The 19462-nt window shown below is 45.6% G+C and overlaps 1 protein-coding gene across 2 annotated transcripts in view; it reads left to right on the top strand.

The window, feature by feature from the left end:
• The window catches only part of POLR1A (RNA polymerase I subunit A), an 84627-nt gene that overhangs the window by 25516 nt on the left and 39649 nt on the right, over window positions 1-19462 (top strand). For both annotated transcript variants that reach the window (XM_086326557.1, XM_086326556.1), the window contains exons 12-14: window positions 274-504; window positions 8234-8488; window positions 13940-14131. In XM_086326557.1, coding sequence (XP_086182683.1) covers window positions 274-504; window positions 8234-8488; window positions 13940-14131 — 678 coding nt within the window. The remainder of the gene's footprint in view (window positions 1-273; window positions 505-8233; window positions 8489-13939; window positions 14132-19462) is intronic.

Here is a 19462-nt window from a genome sequence, read left to right as displayed (position 1 = left end):
TTCTGAGATAACTTTTTTGGGGCAGATTACTCTGGTAGAAAAGGAGACCTGCTCTCTTCCTTGGAGGAAGCAAGTCTGGAAAAATGATTGTGAAAAACACAGGGAGATGTTGCTTTTTTGGCTGAAGGACCTTCTTGGCTCAGGGAGCACATCTGCATTTTAGGGGAAATGCGTTGAGTCACACTGGGGGTGTGAGCATGTTGAGTCACACTGGGGGTCCTTCTGACCTTTCTCTGCCCACCCTGAACTTTCATACCCCCTCCTTGTTTCCAGGTGTTTGCCACAAAGCTGACCTACCCTCAACCAGTCACCCCCTGGAATGTTCAGGAACTGAGGCAGGCGGTCATCAACGGCCCCAACGTGCACCCTGGAGCCTCTATGGTCATCAACGAGGATGGCAGTCGCACAGCCCTGAGCGCTTCGGACCTCACGCAGCGGGAGGCAGTGGCCAAACAGCTCCTGACACCAGCTACGGGGGCCCCTAAGCCCCAGGGGACAAAAATTGTGAGTAACGGGCATATTTGATCAGGGGCTTAGGCTGCTCCTTTTGGGCTCCCCCGTGACTTCAGCTGTGGTGCTAGTGCAGGAGGGCTGTGAGAACTGTTCCTGCTCCCCCCACCCCACCCCTACCCCCCGCACCCCACAGGGGGCTGACCCCACCTGTGGGTGTTCCCTAGGGCCTCAGCACCATGAATAAAACTTCATTTGATCATCCCATGCAGGCAGCACAATTCCGGTTACATATTAGGGACGGAGAAATGCCCTTTCATTATAACTCCACTGTGATCTGCTGCCCTTAAACAGGGCTGCTCAAAGGTGGTCCTCAGCAGCAGCATTCCTGGAGCCATTTCCCAAACGCGGGAAATGCACGTTTGTCTCCCTTTCCCCCCATTCACTGCCCCGAATTAGACTCTCTGGAAATGGAACCCAGGAATCTGTGTGTTAACAAGGTCTATGGAGGGTTCCTCTGCACACTGAGAGCATGCCCTGGGAAGGAAACGTTCTGTGTCTGTGAAAACTGACTGATGTCAGCTGATGCTTCACTTTCTGGAGATTACTAGTTCTTATCTGTAGCACTATGTTAAGGGATCCCCAGGCTTTCTCTGGGCTCCCACGGAAAGAGTACAAGATCGATTAACAATGTCTGCTGAGGGCATAAGATGGGTGGGTGATATCCCTTCTGTCTGTGTCAGGTAACAACCATTCCAGCTGGGAGGGGTATAGCAAACAACCCTCAACCAGGCAAGAGTGGCAGAAATTGTTGGAGTGAAACGGATTTGGGATTAATATATGGTGACTGCCCGAGTCAGGGAGTGATGGAGTGCATCGTCCTCACCCATCTACGTGTTTGTTGGGTTTCCCCTTGCCCTCTGACATGCCTAGACCCACTAGGTTTTCTTTTTGGTGGGATCGAGCTCTACAGAGGACTATTGAAGCTTGAAGGAGCTTTGGTTGGAGGACAGAGAGGGAGAGGAAGCCTTGTCTTGGTGAGCACTGGTCCCCACTGCTCTTCACCGAGGCCTGTCCTCTTGCTTTCTCCCCATCTCACCATTGTCCCAAGGTCCAGCGGTTAACAGGCCTTGCGTCTTCTGCTTTGGCAGCCAGGGGCAGACAGATCCAGCCACCTGTTTTTTCTTTTCTTATGTGTTAAGTGACGTTTGTGTTCAGGTTCGCAAACTTATCCTGCTATTTTTTTTTTTTTTTTTAATAATTTTATTTGGTTTTGAGTGTGTTGGTCTCTGTTGCTACATGGGCTTTTCTCTAGTTGCGCCAAGTGTGCGCTGCTCTCCAGTTGTGGTACACAGCTTCTTACTGCGGTGGCTTCTCTTGTTGCAGAGCACCGGCTCTAGAGCACAGGCTCAGTAGTTGTGGCCTTTGGACTTAGTTGCTCTGTGGCATGTGGAATCTTCTGGACAGGGAATGAACCCTCATCTCCTGATTGGCAGGTGGATTCTTTACCACTGAGCCACGAGGGAAGCCCCTATTCTGCCATTCTTAAGAGCCCCATGTTTTGCTTGGAGCTATGTGAAAGATGCAAGAGAAATAAAGGTATATTTTTCTTAACTTAAGGTGAAACAAGACAACCACAAGATAACTTTCATGCTATTAAGTCAAGCATGTGAGACAGTAGGACACTTTGAGAGAAAAATTGAGAGAGGAGAGCAGGGTGGGGTCAGGTGGTGGCAGGGCCCACTGCAAGCTCTGTGTTGCACTTTGCCAGGCACCATGGACAAGCTCTTGTTGCCCTGGGGTGGACAGCCTGGTGGGAATGAGTCCATAAGTGTGTCACCGCTGTTGAGTGGTATGGCAGACATAAGGGGTTAGTGATGGAGGGTGGTGACGGAACCCACATGATGCTGAGAAGAAAGGAGATGTGGTGGGCATGCAGGGCAAGTTTGAAGTCGCCAGAAGATGACTGAGGACCAGCCTGGGGGCTGCAGGGGACCCCAGGGTGAAAGGAGGGTACGTTTCCAGGGAGAGGATGGGGTTGGGGGTTGGCTGGGTGTCAGGGCTGTAGAAGAGAGAAAATGAGAAGGAATGTGGTTTCCAGTGCAGGAGATAAAATGCTCTGGAAGGAGGTGCGTCTGGGCCCCTCTGAACTGAGGTGATGGTGGAGAACCTAAGGGCCTATCTCACGTAAAAGGTAGAAGTGTGGGACCTCATTTAGGGTTAAGAAATGTAATTATCAGGACTTCCCTGGTGGTCCAGTGGTTAAGACTCCACGTTTCCACCGTAGAGGGCACAGGTTTGATCCCTGGTTGGGAAACTTAAGATCTGACAAGTCACATGGTGTGGCCAAAAAAAAAAAAGAAATTGTCAGAGAGTTAAGCTCTTTGAGCACAAAGTAGGACAGACAGAAAGTGGGGGGACCTATGGGAGCATGAGGCAGGTGGGGAGGATGCTGAGGGAGGGTGGGCAGCCGGGCTTGCTCTCAATGCCAGCATCCGTCCCCCACCTCTAGTCAAGACCAGCCCCAGAGTACCTTTGCATCTTCCCGAGGCACATAGGACGTGTTTGTGGAATTAAATATGAAGTTTAAGGAGAGGGAGAAAGGAAGATGCGTCAGATTTGCCCAGACCGAGACCACCTGTGACCCAGGAGAGCCGTTTGAACAAAGTGGGAGGAGTTGGGCCCCAGAACCTTTGTCATCTCCAACTAGAGCAAAAGTAGAAGGCTGGTAGGGCTCCTGACGTTACTGGGATGTGATGATGAGGCACAGGGACACTTCCTTCACGTGGCCGCTCTACATCTGTGGGGTTGGAAGTTGGCTTCAGAGAGGGCAGGTTGGCTTCACTGCACTTGCTGGGCAGCTTACGAGAGGGGATGGAGATGAGTTCTGAGCTGCAGGGAAATAAGGGAGGTTGGCCTTATCTGTCTCCTGGCTGAAGTTCACATCAGCATACTGTCTCTGCTTTCTCCCCTAGCCCCAGCATCCCGTCCAGACCTCCCCTTTAGTCCTTGAACTTGCCGTGCGTGCTGGGAACACTTTGTCCTCCCCAGACTCCCCAGCCATCGCCGCTCTGTACCTCAGCAAGGCCCTCATTCCTCAGGGGAGGAGCCTACACACATTTTCAGCCAATGTGCGTGTGTGTGCTCAGTCGCCCATTTGTGTCTTGACTCTTTGCGACCCCCTGGACTGCAGCTGCCAGGCTCCTCTCTCTCTTCATGAAATTTTGTAAGCAAGAATACTGGAGTGGGTTGCCATGCCCTCCTCCAGGGGATCTTCCCAATCCAAGGATTGAACCCATGTCTCCTGCATTGGCAGGTGGATTCTTTACCACTGAGCCACCTGGGAACCTGAGAGTAAACATCTTAGGCTTTGTCAGCCACGTGGTCTGTGTTGCAGCAGCTCAGCCCCACTTCTGTAGCATGAACTGTGGAAGCCACCAGGGCAATACAAAGCCATTGGATTGGGCCGTGTTCCCAAAAAACTCTAGTTATAGAAACAGGTGGTGTGCAGTTTGCCACTTTCACACTTGCGTGGGATCCCCCTCCCTATGTGTCTCACCTCACCTCCCACCCTCATTGCCTTGTGGGGTCACTCCATGGGCCCCCACCTATTCCACTTCAAGTCCTAAACCCCTAAGGACAAGGGCGGGGTATTAGACCCTCCACTCTCCCCAGCACCCTGTGGACTGGACGGGTCCACGTTGAGGTGCGGGAGGCTCCATGGACCGAGCTGAGGATGTGGCTCCCCCAGGGCAAAGATAGGAAGGGACCTTTTGAAACAGAAGTGTTCCTTGTATCAGGATCTTGGGCTTCCCAGGTGGCTCTAGTGGTAAAGAACCCGCCTGCCAATGCAGGAAATGTAAGAGATGCGGGTTCGATTCCTGGATCAGAAAGATCCCCTGGTGGGAGGGCATGGCAACCCACTCCAGTATTCTTGCCTTGAGAATCCCATGAACAGAGGAGCCTGGTGGGCTACAGTACATGGGGTCACAAAGAGTCAGACAGGACAGTAGTGACTGAGCGTGCATGCACATATCAGGACTTGGGAACTAAGAATGATTTTTTTTAGTTTCCAAAACCTCAGTGATGTTATATGTCATGTTTATATACATAGTCAAGTATGTGTGCATTCACAGCCTACTTGTAATTTGTAAAGTAGTTTTCTTGCTGAACACCTTCCATATAGATGAGAACTAGGCCAAAGGGCTGGGTTACGTGACTGGGAGGGAGAGACCCAGGTCAGGACAGACTGCAGGTTCGATGAGAAGTGGGAGGAGTGAAGTCTCTGCCCCTTCCCCTGGCCCTCGTAAATGGAGGAGGAAGTGGCCAGATTGGCCAAGCCTCATTTCCCGGCCCAGCAATCAGCCCCAAGAGCAGCTCTTTGGCTCTGGGTCTGCTTCTGAGAACTCTGACCCGGGCACTGGAGCATGCTAATTTTCACTGTGGTATTTATTTAGAGACAAGAGAAAGGAAGGGCCTCTGGTTTGGGTTGGCAAGGGGAGCACCCTGTGCTCCAGGGCTTCTGTTTGGATTGGCTGGAGCCTGCCAGATGGGCCTGCGAGCCTTCCCAGCTGTGGGGTTTGCTTATGCCAGAGGATGTCTCGAATTTGTGAGACTCCAATCCAAGGCCCGGCCTGGCCTTTGGGGCCTGAGCCACAGGTCTGGGCAGTTCCTCCCTTGAGAAGCTAAAGAAATAGACCTTCAAAGTCAGCTCAGGCTCCATGACGTGCCCTGGGCAGACACTCATGGGAATCCTCAGAATCCAGGTCTCCTTGGAAACATGGATGTGGGGGCAAGAGAAGGATGGGTTTGGATTCCTCAGGGAGCAGAAAGACCAAGTTCCTGCTCACTGCTTTGAGGACTGCCTTTTAGAATTTGAGGGGTTTGCTCCCTGCTTCCCTGAGTTGGAGGAAACTTTCAGCCCAGCTGAGCAGAAATAAGGGGAGGCCGGTGGGTGCATCTCTTGTTAACCTTTAGCCTCTTTCTGTAACCAGCTCTCTGATCCAGCTTTATAATGTGTTTCCTCCAACCTATTACCTGCTGAGTAATTTGGGGAAGACTTGGGGTGGGAGGAGCACTCACTGAGTCTCCATAATTCCTCTGGGCTGTTGAGGGCAGCATGCGGAATGATTGGGATAGCAGTTGCCTCATGCATTTGTTGGTTTTTTGTTTGTTTTATATTTTTGGCCACACTGAGTAGTTTGTAGGATCTTAGTTCCCCAATCAGGGATTGAACACAGGCTCTTGGCAGTAAGAGCACAGATTTTTAACCACTGGACCCCAGGGAATTCCCGTGTATTTGTTTTTTAAAATAGCATCTCTGTGCATCATTTAGGAAGCCCAGGAATTAATTAAGCTGAAGCTCCAATACTTTGGCCACCTGATACGAAGAGCCAACTCAATGGAAAAGACCCTGATGCTGGGAAAGATTGAGGGCAGGAGAAGGGGATGACAGAGGATGAGATGATTGGATGGCATCACCAACTCAATGGACATGAGTTTGAGCAAACTCTGGGAGGTGGTGAAGGGCAGGGAAGGCTGGCATGCCACGGTCCATGGGGTCTCAAAAGGGTTGCACACAACTTAGCAACTGAACAACAACAAAGATGAAAGGCCTTATACTAAAATCAGCTTTGTGGGAGGAGGTGTCCTGTCAGGAGGACATGACCAATGGCATATTGATATTGGTAAAGAGCAAGAAAGTGTGAACAGTGGTTATCTTTGAAGAGTAAAATTACTTGTGGTTTTCATTCTGTTCTATATTTTCTATATTCCCCCCCACAGTAAGCATATCACTTGTGCAGTTTTTCATGCTTCCTTTAGAAATAGTTGAAGATCTTTAAAAAAATTTTTATGAAAGTGGCACACGCTCATTGTAACATGAATAGCAGTTAAGACATGTAAAGGTCCAGGTGGTGATCTTTCTCTTCTTCCATGTCCCCCTGCCCTGAGGATCCCACAGAGCAGCTCAGTAAGGATCTAAATACCTTTGTCCTCGTGTGTATAAACACATAGAGTTGGATTGGATTTAAAATCACCTCATCCTGTCACCTTAGATGGCCTTCTCTGGTGGCTCAGATGATAAAAAAATCTGCCTGCAATGCAGGATACCTGGGTTTGATCCCTAGGCTAGGAAGATCCTGGAGAAGGGAATGGCTGCCCACTCTGGTATTCTTGCCTGGAGAATTCCATGAACAGAGAAGCCTGTGTGCTACTGTCCATGGGTCACAAAGAGTCAGACGTGACTGAGCAACTGACACTAATACATCACCTTAGATGGAACCTGGATGGTTTTTCTTTTACTGAAATACATTATTGTCATTTTTTCAAGACTGGTATACATTTAAATCATCCTTTTTTAAAGGATCCCTGGCAGTCCCTGTTGACTCAGCTTCCACTTCTGGGGACCTGGGTTCAATCCCTGGTTGGGGAATTAAGATCCTGCATGCTCCATGGCCTGAGCGCCCCATCACCAAATCCTTTTTCATCATTACATAATATTCCATAGTACATACTATGATTTATCTACCGATGCCCCTTCTTTGGGGCAGCCAGGTTTTTCCCTGTTTTTGCCACTGTTAACACCGGTGCATAAACATCATTCATAGAACCTTGCATTGGCACCTTTTTCATTCTGAAAGCCCAAAGGAAATGAGTTTTTAATGTTCTAAAATGTGCTGTGAAATTGCTTTCCCAAAAGACCATGGCAATTTAAACTTGTTATTAATTTTTAAGTGCCATAAAATATTTTCCAGGAGCATTGAACTGGGAATCAAGAACCCTGAGTTTCAGTCCTGGCTTTGAAGGATGAGGTTGGGCAAGTATTTCTGAAATGTGGAATTCACATTTGGACTAACGTACTCAGATGTGGCTGAGTACGTACTCAGAAGTCTGCCAAATCCTTTCAAGCCCAGGAGTTTTATGGTTATGTGTAGACCTGCTGTCTTAAGATGTGTCCATTTCTTTTTTCAGGTTAATTCTCTGGGGAATTCAAACTCCAGAAAGGTTGTGCATGTCTGAAGAAGACAGATATTACTGGACAGGGGCCTGTAGCATCATTGACTTATCCCTCCCCTGGAGGAGGAAATGGCAACCCACTCCAATATTCTCGCCTAGAGAATTCCGTGAACAGAGGAGACAGGCGGGCTATAGTCCATGGGGTCACGAAGAGTTGGACATGGCTTAGCAACTAAACAACAGCAATAGTCTGAGCCCAGAACTAGGACAGGACTCTGCTAGGTTAGCAGCTATTTCTCAGAAAACCTTAAGGCGTCTGTCTCGTAAACCAAAGAACCCTAACCATGCCAGTTTGAACCCTACCATGCCTGGTTCTTGAATTTGGATTCGGTAGTAGGGGCCTGTTTCCTCTGCAAAGTGGCATTTTGGGATTCCCGGATGGCTCAGTAGTAAAGAATCCGCCGGCCATTGCCAAGAGACCTGGGTTTGGTCCCTGGGAATATCCCCCGAAGAAGGAAATGCAACCCACTCCAGTATCCTTGCCTAGAAAATCCAATGGACAGAGGAGTCTGGAGGGCTGCAGTCTATGGGGTCACAAAAGGGTCGGACACAACATAGTAACTGAGCACGCACACACACTCTGAGTCCCAGAGGGGCTTAGTAGTTATTTCTCATAGATTTCTAGGGTTTCACTCTGGACTGAAAGTTCCCCTTTTATTGAGTAAAACATGAGAGAGACAGAAGCCCAGGGCGAGGTGAGCCCTTGGCATTATAGCAGTGATACCAGAGTGGCCACTGCTCAGCCCGTCCTCTGCTGTGCCCGCAGGTGTGCCGGCATGTGAAGAATGGGGACATTCTCCTCCTGAACCGGCAGCCCACCCTGCACAGGCCCTCCATCCAGGCGCATCGCGCCCGCGTCCTCCCCGAGGAGAAAGTCCTGCGGCTCCACTATGCCAACTGCAAGGCCTACAACGCCGACTTTGATGGAGATGAGATGAACGCCCACTTTCCCCAGAGTGAACTGGGCCGGGCCGAGGCCTACGTCCTGGCCTGCACCGATCAGCAGTACCTTGTTCCCAAGGTAGGTCTGACCTTGAGGCTGTTCCATGATCATCACCGGCTTCCAACTTGGCAGTTCAGGTCAGGGCCCCAGGCAGCTCCTGGAGTCAGCATGGTCTGTTAAGCAGGAGCATTTGGAGCAGAGGGTCTTGGATTCTTCCGGGTGGGGTCTTCAGCCCCCTAGTTGCTTAGAGATAGGAGGTTTCTCTCTTGTTGCCTCTTAAGATGTCAGGAGAGAAGTTGTAACAGTCATCCCAGGAAGCCGAGTTCAGTACCTGCATCTTAGGTCTTGTCTTCCAGCCTGTTTGGATTCTACAATATATCAGCCTCTGGCAAGCCTTAGCACCCCACCTATGAGGATCCCCATCGTCCTCAGATGACTTTGATCCTTTAAGATAAGGGTTTTAAGAGACAACTTAACCCCCAGGGTTTGATCCCTGGGTCAGGAAGATCCCCTGGAGAAGGAAATGGCAACTGAGTCCAGTATTCTTGCCTGGAAAAGTCCATGAACAGAGGATCCTAGCGGGCTCTAGTCCATGAGGTCACAAAGAGTCAGACACAACTGAGTGACTAACATAATCCTGAGGGTCCAGATGAAATTCCCTGCAGCCCATGAGGAATCTCTACTGTGAATCCCTTCTTTTATAAACCGTTTGTGTCACAGCGATTCACAAATTAACACACCATTCATTTGGGTTGTAATGTGGGGGTAGTAATAAAACAATAAAGAACCATGGCTCCCATTTACCAAGCACTTTTTCAAGGCTAGACACCATATGTAGCACCTTGGAGGCCTCTCCTTTTCTCCTCCCCACAGTCCTTGGAGTAGGTGCTATTAACAGCAACAATCACATGTGAAGAAATGGTGTAACATGTCCAAGGACACAGAGCTGGAATGGAAGAGGGTGGGGAGGAGGGCCCAGGAGCTCCCAGATCTTTGTGGCTTTTCTTCCTTTTCCTGGCGTGGGCCCTGCCACCCTTCCACAGAAGAGACAGAGACATCTGCACCCAGTAAGCATAGAGGCTGCTTAGAGATTGTCCCCTATCAGTTAGTGACCTCTCCTCCTGGGAATTTCTCTTCCCCTATCCCACCTGGAGAACCAGGCAGGTGACCAGAATCCCAGCATTCCAGCCTCTTTTCCTACCAGACACACCAGTGTGGCTTCCTGTAGATCCAGTTAGTTGAACATAACTTTCTTTCCCTTTTCTGCCCACCCTGGCTGGCTATTGATTAGTGAAGGGGCTGACCGTAAGCAGGAGGGGTTAAGGGGCCCACTCAGGTCCCCAAGAAATTAGAAGAAATACTTTGATTAATTTTTACTAATGGGTTTCCCTGATGGTCCAGTGGTTAAGACTCCGAGCTTCTACTGCAGGAGGTATGGGTTTGATCTCTGGTTGGGGAACTAAGATCCTGTATGCCTTGTGGTGCAGCCAAAAAGAAAAACATTAAACAAAAGTTTTTTACATTAATAGTTTAGAAGAAATAATTATAAGGAAATTGACTAATTTGAAAATTGGCCTTTTATGTTTTCATGTAAATTACGTCAGTAAGCTGTGATGGTGGTGGCAATAAAAGCTACTTTGTCCTGAGCACTCCGTGTGCCTCAGGTACCACTCTGAGCAGTCTGCAACATTCTGGCTTAGTCCTCACCACAGCCTTAGACGGCAGGTGCAGTTTTCAGGTGAGGAAACACAGGTGAGTGACTTGTCAGCCAGTGAAGAAGCTGGGACTCGAACCTAGCACCTTTGACCCCGCCAAGCTTGTGTGCTCAGCCTCCTGTGTTCTTAGTCCCCCTTGACAGGTGAGGCTGGGCCTGGGTGAGGGTCTGTGGAAAGAAGTGACTAACAGGACTGTGCCAGTTGTCTAGCCTGCTAGAGAGAATGTCACATTTTATCACGGTGGGCACTACCAATAAAGAGCAGATGGTTCATTTTTTTTGCTGGCAGAGTGACCTCTGGACATTAGCCTCATGAAGAGTTGGGGTGCTCTGAAGTGCTTAGGCCAGTGAACTTGAGTATTCACTAGACCAATGTAGACTTGATTTTCATTGAATAAGATGGAATAGGTGACTTCATTGCTCATTGCGTACACTGTGTCCTGCAAAGGGCTGGCCTATTTAATTTCAGATGTGCCTCATCACATGCTCACCTGCCTGTGAGTATAGGGTCAGAGATAGAACAAAAATAAAGTCTCATCAATAAATTAATTTCTTAAAAAGTAAAAAATGGGACTTCTCTGGTGTTCCGGTGATTAAGACTCTGAACTTCCCCTGCAGGGGGCAAGGGTTTTATCCCTGGTCTGGGAACTAAGATCCCACATGCCACCTGTGCAGTTAAAAAAAAAAGAAAAGAAAAATCAGGGAAAAAAAGGTAAGAAACAAAAACAAGACAATTCTCGGAGATGACCTGAGAATTCACTTTACTTTCAGACACCTTCTTTTGTCAGCGGTAAAGAGCTTTTGATTCTTGATAAATGTTGTGTAAGCCCTTAGTGTAAGTGCCAAGAGGAGAAATCCTATTTTTGGTGATAGTTATAAAAATGAAGGGCTTTCCAGGTGGCGCTAGTGGTAAAGAACACACCTGCCAATGCAGGAGACGTAAAAGATGTGCGATTGATCCCTGTGTAGGGAAGATCCCCTCAAGGAGGGCATGGCAACTCACTCCAGTATTCTTGCCTGGGAAATCCCAAGGACAGAGAAGCCTAGTGGGCTACAGTCCCTAGGACCACAAAGAGTTGGACACGACTGAAGTGACTTAACACACATACACACCTACACGCATAAAAATGAAGCATGTACTTTGATGGCAAAGTCCTGAGATGGCAAGAGTCAGTTTTCTTAATCCAGGAAAGCCATTTTTTGTTAATTTTTCTTGATGTATTTTATTTCCCTATTGTTTTCTTTTCTCTTTGTTCATTGTCCCATTTCTTCTCTATTTTTTAGGTTTCTTTTCCTTGACTAACCATAGTACCCAATTTAAGTACATTTTATTGTTAGTTTTATGTATTTAATAGAGTTGCTTGTTGTCTTCTTAAAATAGATGAAGGGAACTTGATCTATTTCCTTTCCAAGAAAACAGTTACACTTTTTCATTTATATGTTTCTTTGTGGATTCTTCCTTTTTTCCCTTCTGTTTGTTTTATCTATTAAGGGCCACTGCTTCATGGAAAGTTTTTTTAACAAGGCTTGAGACGTACTTTCCTGACTTTGACTTACTCAGCTAGAAAATTCAAGTCACAGAATACCCTAATTCTCTAAGAATCCTGACCAAAGACATCTATTGTAATGTCGTTTTGCTGTGATGTTAAGTGGAATAGGATAGCTGACAATTATGTGGGTTTTTGATCAAGAGATAGTCTTTCTGATCCTAAGCAGATTTAGAAAATTCAGCATTATAAGTAGACCCTTAGTAAACTGCTTTAATCAGCACTCCTCCCTAGAATTCATGCTTATTGCATTGAAAGCAGTTTAGCCATATAGGTAATTTTCTAGTCATGGAAGACTCTAGACAGAAAGAGAAGGCACTGACTAGATCCTGTAACTTGTAATTATGTTCTTTAAAGGAAAAAAAAAAAAAAAGGCAAAATCTATATCTGCCCCCAAAGACTGTTATTGCTTAGTAGCTCAGTCATTTCTGACTCTTTGGGACCTCATGGGCTGTAGCCTGCTAGGCCCCTCTGTCCATGGGATTTTCCAGGCAAGAATACTGGAGTGGGTTGCAATCTCCTTGCCTAAGGATCCTTCCGACCCAGGGATCAATGCATGTCTCCTGCATTGTAGGCAGATTCTTTAACCACTGAGTCACCAGGGAAGCCCCCAAAGAGCTGTGGGATGAGTCAAATGCTTAATACTCTTTTCAGTTTTTCCCCTAAGCAAAATGAGACCTTGCCTTTGGAACAAGTTGCAGAGTATAATTTTTTGTCTGTGTTCATAACTCAAGGCCTTCATAAGAAGGGCTGCGTGCCCCATATGATCTCGCCCTCTGTCTGCAACACCTATCTGGCTCCTCGGTAATAATTATCTCTGAGTTTACATAAAGCCCATTGCCATGGTATTTAGACTGTTTGACAAGCATCCTTTTTAGCCTTTAAATTAGTGCGTGTGGCTAAATTCCTGGCACTTCTCCATGGCTGCACTTTAGAGTTCCTTAATTATGCAATACAGCCATAATATTGGACAGTATTTAACAAATAAGCAAATGATAACAATCTTTAGATCCAAGATTTTTCTCTAGTTCCTATAAACAGGGAAAAGTCAGTAAAAACGCCTTCTTAATAAATGTCAGTGGGCAAGTCTATTTTTACCTTAGTGTGCCTTATGTTGCCATGACTGCAGACCTGGCAGATAGGGTTCAGGAGACTGGGGATCAGAAAAGATGAATGTATCCATCCAAACTGGGGCTGTTATAAAAGCCCTTGGCTTTGGGGTTTTTTGGGGTTTTTTTGGCCCTATTGAAGTTCTTGTGGGGTCTTAGTTCCCTGACAAGGGACTGAACTTGGGACCATGGCAATGGAAGGGCCGAGTCCTAGCCACTGGACCACCAGGGAACTCTCTAAAAGCCCATGTTTTGGCATCTGGTGGATAACACCCTACCATGAATACATGCAAGATCGTGAAGACACACTGACATCAAGCACCCTTTCCTTCTGCAGTCACGTACGTCAAAGCCCCACCTCCACCCATGACTCTCTCAAGGAACCTCTCCCCAAACCCCCACATCTCTGCGTTGGCTGAGTCCAGGTCAGTCCGCAGGCCAAACTGACGTACTGTCCATGCCCCCAGAGAGACCATTCCTGACTGTCCCCTCCTATCCCAAATCTATGTGATGACCCATCCCATTCTTTTCCTCCACAGGCGTTTAAAATTCTTTGTAATAATGTATCTCTCCAGTCATTTGTTCACCGTCTAGCTCTTCCTCATTGTGAGGGATCTGTGTGTTTCAGCCACTAAAACAGACTGAAGGTTGGTCTCACCCAGTGCCTCGGCATACAGTAGGCTCTCCATAAATATTTGTTGAATGGGTGACTGATTTAGAGGAGAACCAGGCCAGAAATGTGTGAAAAACACCAAAGCATAAAACCAAAATATAAAAACAAGAACACAGCCAACAGCAGCCAGACTGAATTTATGCGTAAATGCCAGAAATATGCCGAAGTTAACGAGAAGCAGATGGGATTAGGGAGAGAAGGCCAGGGGGCCTGCAGGAGTTTGAAGCACTTTTGGTATAGAACAGTGGGCAAAAGGCAAAGGTGGGAGCCGGTCAGGAAGCCCTGGTCACGTGCTCTGGGAGGCAGTTTGCTCTCAAGATGGGAGGCCCAAGCACTGGCTAGGTGGCCATGACTGGACAACATGGGGTTGTAAGGAGGGCTGTTGCTAGTGGGTGGCTCCCAAGCACAGGACTAAGAATTAGAATGTGCCTTCTGTTTTTGTTTTTTTTTTTAATTTGTCCTTCTCTTACCTGTTTTGATTTGTAGGATGGCCAGCCATTGGCGGGGCTGATCCAAGATCACATGGTTTCAGGAGCAAACATGACCATTCGAGGCTGCTTTTTCAACCGGGAGCAGTATATGGAGCTGGTGTACCGAGGACTCACAGACAAAGTGGGACGTGTGAAGCTCTTTCCTCCTGCCATCCTGAAGCCCTTTCCTTTGTGGACAGGAAAGCAGGTAATTAGGGGGAAACAAATGGTGGATATTTATTAAAAAAAGGAAACTGGCCACTCAGTAAAAAGGTTTTGTTCCCAGGAGAGTCCAGGCCAGAAACAGAAATGACAAATCAAACAATATCTCTTTGATAGAGTTTCGGGTGTGGATGGTTTCAAAGGATTGTCTACAACTACATATTTTCTGTCCTTTGCTTCTAACTGAAACTTCTAACTTAACACTGACCTCATCGTCTAGATATGGTGGTAATAGGCAGTGGTGCTGATGGTAGCAGTAGTTATGTTTGTTGGGAGTGCTTCAAATATGTTAGATTACTTAACCCTCACAACCACCCTGTGATGCAGACACTATCATTATCACCATTTATCACCATTATCACCAGATGAGAATAACGAGGTTTGGAGAAGTTGTTACTTAGGAGGTAGAGTTGAGATTCAAACTCAGGACTTTCTGACACCCAGAGCATCGTATTATACTTAATCAATTATGTGATCTTGGTTCAGTGGGCCTCAGTTCATTATTTACAAAGCAAAAGTGTTCAGGTTGATGAGCTCTAGGTCTCACCCGCCTCTGCAGTTCTTTAAATCCATGGACCTGGTACTTGACTGGTTTTCTTATTAAGCCAACTTGTATTTCTGGGATAAACCTTACTTGGTTATGAGATAGTATTTGCTAAATTTTTGTTCAGAAGTTTTTGCATCAGTGTACATGAGGAATTTTGATGTGTGGTTTTCTTTTCTTGTCATGCGTTTACCTGGTTTTGCTATTGGGGTTAACATTGGCTTCATAGAAAGAGTTAGGAAGTATTTACTCTTCTTCAGTTTTCTGTAAGAGTTTGTACAATATGGATATTATTTTTTCCTTAAGTGTTTGGTAGAATTCACCAGTGTAGTCATCTGGACCTAGAATTTTCTCTTTCAGTTCAGTTCAGTTGCTCAGTCGTGTCTGACTTTTAGCGACCCCATGAACCACAGCACACCAGGTCTCCCTGTCTATCACTAACTCCTGGAGTCCACCCAAACCCATGTCCATTGAGTCGGTGATGCCATCCAACAATCTCATCCTCTGTTGTCCTCTTCTCCTCCCGTCCTCAATCTTGCCCAGCATCAGGGTCTTTTCCAATGAGTCAGCTCTTTGCATCAAGTGGCCAAAATATTGCAGTTTTAGCTTCAACATTAGTCCTTCCAATGAACACCCAGGACTGATCTCCTTTAGAATGGACTGGTTCTCCTCGCAGTCCAAGGGACTCTGAAGAGTCTTCTCCAACACCACAGTTCAAAAGCATCAATTCTTCGGTGCTCAGCTTTCTTCACAGTCCAACTCTCCTATCCATACATGACCACTGGAAAAACCATAGCCTTGACTAGACGGACCTTTGTTGGCAAAGTAAGGTCTCTGCTTTTGAATATGCTGTCTAGGTTGGTCATAACTTTCCTTCCAAGGAGTAAGTGTCTTTTAATTTCATGGCTGCAGTCACCATCTGCAGTGATTTTGGAGCCCAGAAAAATAGTCAGCCACTGTTTCCTCTATTTCCCCATCTATTTGCCATGAAGTGATGGGACCAGAATTTTCTGAATGTTGAGCTTTAAGCCAACTTTTTCACTCTCCTCTTTCGCTTTCATCAAGAGGCTCTTTAGTTCCTCTTCACTTTCTGCCATAAGGGTGGTGTTATCTGCATATCTGAGGTTATTGATATTTCTCCTGGCATCTTGATTCCAGCTTGTGCTTCCTCCAGCCAGCGTTTCTCATGATGTTTTCTCTTTAGGAAGGCTATTTTTAACTAAAATTTCTGTTTTTCTAATTACATGTAGGGCTGTTTAGTTCATCTCTTTCTTCTTGGATGAGCTTTACTGCTTTGTTTTTTTCTAGGAATCTGTCCTTTTCATCTAAATTGTTGGATTTATAGGCATGAAATTATTCATCATACTCTTTTATGTTCCTTTACTGTCTGTGGAACCTGAAAGTGGTCCCCTCTCTCATTCCTGATAGTGATAATTTATGTCTTCTCTCTTTTTCCTGATCAGTTTGCTCTGAGTTTTATTGTCAAAGAACCAGCTTTTATTGACTTTCTCTATTTTTCTGTTTCTGTTCCATTTATTTCACTTTCATCTTTTTTATTTCCTTTCTTCTGCTTACTTTGGGTTTGATTTGCCTTTCTTTGTCTAGTTACTTAAGGTTGGAACTGAAGTCAGTAATTTGAGACTTTTTTCCTGTTTTAATATTGGCATTTTATATATAAAATTTCCACTGAATATATTGTATTTTCATTTTCATTCACTTCAAAAGACTTGCTCAATGCCTTTTTTATTTCTGTTTTTAACCCCTGAGATATATAGAAGTCTTTGATTTAGTTTCCAAATATTTAAGAATTTTCCAGATATGTATACTATTGATTGCAATTTTAAATCCATAGTGGCCAGAAAACATACCTTGAATAACTTGAATCCTTTTCAAATTACTGAGATTTGTTTTGTGGCTTCAAAGGTAGTCTGTATTGGGAAATGATCTGTGTGTCCTTAAAAATCACAAGTATTCTGCTGTGTTGGATGAAGTGCTCTATAAATGTCAATTAGGTTCAAGTCTGAAGAACAGTGGATGGAAGTTCATAACCTTGTATAGGAGGTGGTGATCAAAACCATCCCCAAGAAAAAGAAATGCAAAAAGGCAAAATGCCTGTCTGAGGACACCTTACTAATAGCTGAGAAAAGAAGAGAAGCAAAAGGTAAAGGAGAAAAGGAAAGATACACTCATCTGAATGCAGAGCTCCAAAGAATAGCAAGGAGAGATAAGAAAGCCTTCTTAAGTGAACAGTAAAAGAAATAGAGGAAAACAATAGAATGGGAGAAACTAGAGATCTCTTCAAGAAAATTAGAGATACCAAGGGAACATTTCCTGCAAAGGTGGGCACAATTAAGGACAGAAATGGTACGGACCTAACAAAAGCAGAAGATATTAAGAAGAGATGGCAAGAATACACAGAACTACAAAAAAGATCTTATTGATCCAGACAACCGTGATGGTGTGATCACTCACCTAGACCCAGACATACTGGAGTGTGAAGTCAAGTGAACCTTAGGACGCATCACTACGAACAAAGGTAGTGCGAACAAAGGTAGTGGAGGTGATGGAATTCCAGCTGAGCTATTTCAGATCCTAAAAGATGACACTGTGAAAGTGCCGCACTCAATATGCCAGCAAATACAAGAAACTCAGCAGTGGCCACAGGACTGGAAAAGATCAGTTTTCATTCCAATCCCAAAGAAGAGAAATGCCAAAAAATGTTCAAACTACTGCACAATTGCACTCATTTCACATGCTAGCAAAGTAATGCTCAAAATTCCCAAAGCCTGGCTTCAGTAGTATGTGAACCGTGAACTTGCAGATGTTCAAGCTGGATTTAGAAAAGGCAGAGGATCCAGAGATCAAATTGCCAACATCCATTGAATCATAGAAAAAACAAGGGAGTTCCAGAAAAACATCTACTTCTGCTTTATTCACTATCCAAAGCCTTTGTGTGAATCACAAAAAATCTGAAAATTCTTAAAAGAGATGGGAATACCAGTCCACTTTACCTGCCTCATGAGAACCTGTATGAAGGTCAAGAAGCAACAGTTAGAACTGGACATGGAACAATGGACTGGTTCCACATTGGGAAAGGAGATGTCAAGGCTGTATATAGTCACCCTGCTTACTTAACTTACATGCAGAGTACATCATGCAAAATGCCAGGCTGGATGAAGCACAAGATGGAATCAAGATTGCTGGGAGAAATATCAATAACCTCAGATATGCAGATGACACCACCCTTATGGCAGAAAGGGAAGAGGAACTAAAGAGCCTCTTGATGAAGGTGAAAGAGGAGAGTGAAAAAGCTGGCTTAAAACTCAACATTCAAAAAATGAAGATCATGGCATCCGGTCCCATCACTTCGTGGCAACTAATGAGGAAACATTGGAAACAGTGAGAGACTTTATTTTCTTGGGCTCAAAATCACTGCAGGTTGTGACTGCAGCCATAAAATTAAAAGATGGTTTCTGTTTGGAAGAAAAGCTATGACCACCCTAGACAGCATATTAAAAAGCAGAGACATTACTTTGCCAACAAAGGTCCGTCTAGTCAAAGCTACAGTTTTTCCAGTAGTCACGTATGGATGTGAGAGTTGGACGATAAAGAAATCTGAGAGCCAAAGAATTGATGCTTTTGAACTGTGGTATTGGAGAACTCTTGAGAGTCCCTTGGACTGCAAGGAGATCAAACCAGTCAATCCTAAAGGATATCAACCCTGAATATTAATTAGAAGGACCGATGCTGAAGCTGAAGCATTAATGTTTTGGCCACCTGATGTGAAGACCTGACTCATTGGAGAGGACCCTGATGCTGGGAAAGACTGAGGGCAGGAGAAGGGGACAACAGAGGATAAAGATGGGCAATTACTGACTCAGTGGACCTGAATTTGAGCAAGATCCCAGAGTCGATGATGGACAGGGAAGCCTGACGTGCTGCAGTCCATGGGGTCACAGAGTTGGACAAGACTGAGTGACTGAACAACAGCAAAACAAGGTTCAAGTCTACTATATCCTTGCTGTTCTCTGTCCTTCATTTCCTAATGTCCATTGTATTGAAACCACTGTTTCATATTCGTGTCTGCTTTTGTTATTGTTATTTCTGGTGGATGTGAAATCAGGTCACCATGGCTCTATCCTGACCAGAAACAGAAGTTGATTTAACAGAATAGTAGGGGAATTTTGCAGTTTAAGATTAAAATCTGTAATTATGGATAGTCTGGTTCAGGAATTGGTAAGCTTTTGTTATAAAAGCCAGATAGAAAATATTTTAGGCTTTGTTGGCCATATGATCTGTAAATTACAGCTGCTCAGTTCTGCCATGATAATGTGAAAGCAGACATAGACAGGGCTTTGAAATGAGCCTGACTGTGATTCATTTCAGCTTCTTTTTTACAAAAACAGATGGTGGGCCACGTTTGGTCTATAGGCTGTAGTTTGCTACCCCTAATTTAGTTGGATATATGTGTTTGTCCAGGCTTCCCTGGTGGCTCAGTGGTAAAGAAATCCACCCGCCAATGCAGGAGATGTGGGTTTGACCCCTGGGTTGGGAAGATCCCCTGGAGGAGGGCATGGCAACCCACTTCAGTATTCTTGCCTGGAGAATCCCATGGACAGAGGAGCCTGGCCGGCTATAGTCCATGGGGTCATGAAAAAGTTGTACACAGCTTAGTGACTAAACTTAGTGACTAAACATCAACAACATTTATTTGTCCACTTATTATTCCTGTTTATAATTTTTTATTGTTTCTTTTTTATGTATGTTTGTTTT

Source organism: Bos grunniens, chromosome 11 (genome assembly GCF_055505025.1).
Source record: "Bos grunniens cultivar Pamir isolate PY7600 chromosome 11, Bosgru_T2T1.0, whole genome shotgun sequence".
NCBI classification, from domain to species: Eukaryota; Metazoa; Chordata; class Mammalia; order Artiodactyla; family Bovidae; genus Bos; species Bos grunniens.
The sequence above is the reverse complement of the archived record's forward strand: the minus strand, read 5'-3'. Positions and strand labels throughout refer to the sequence as shown.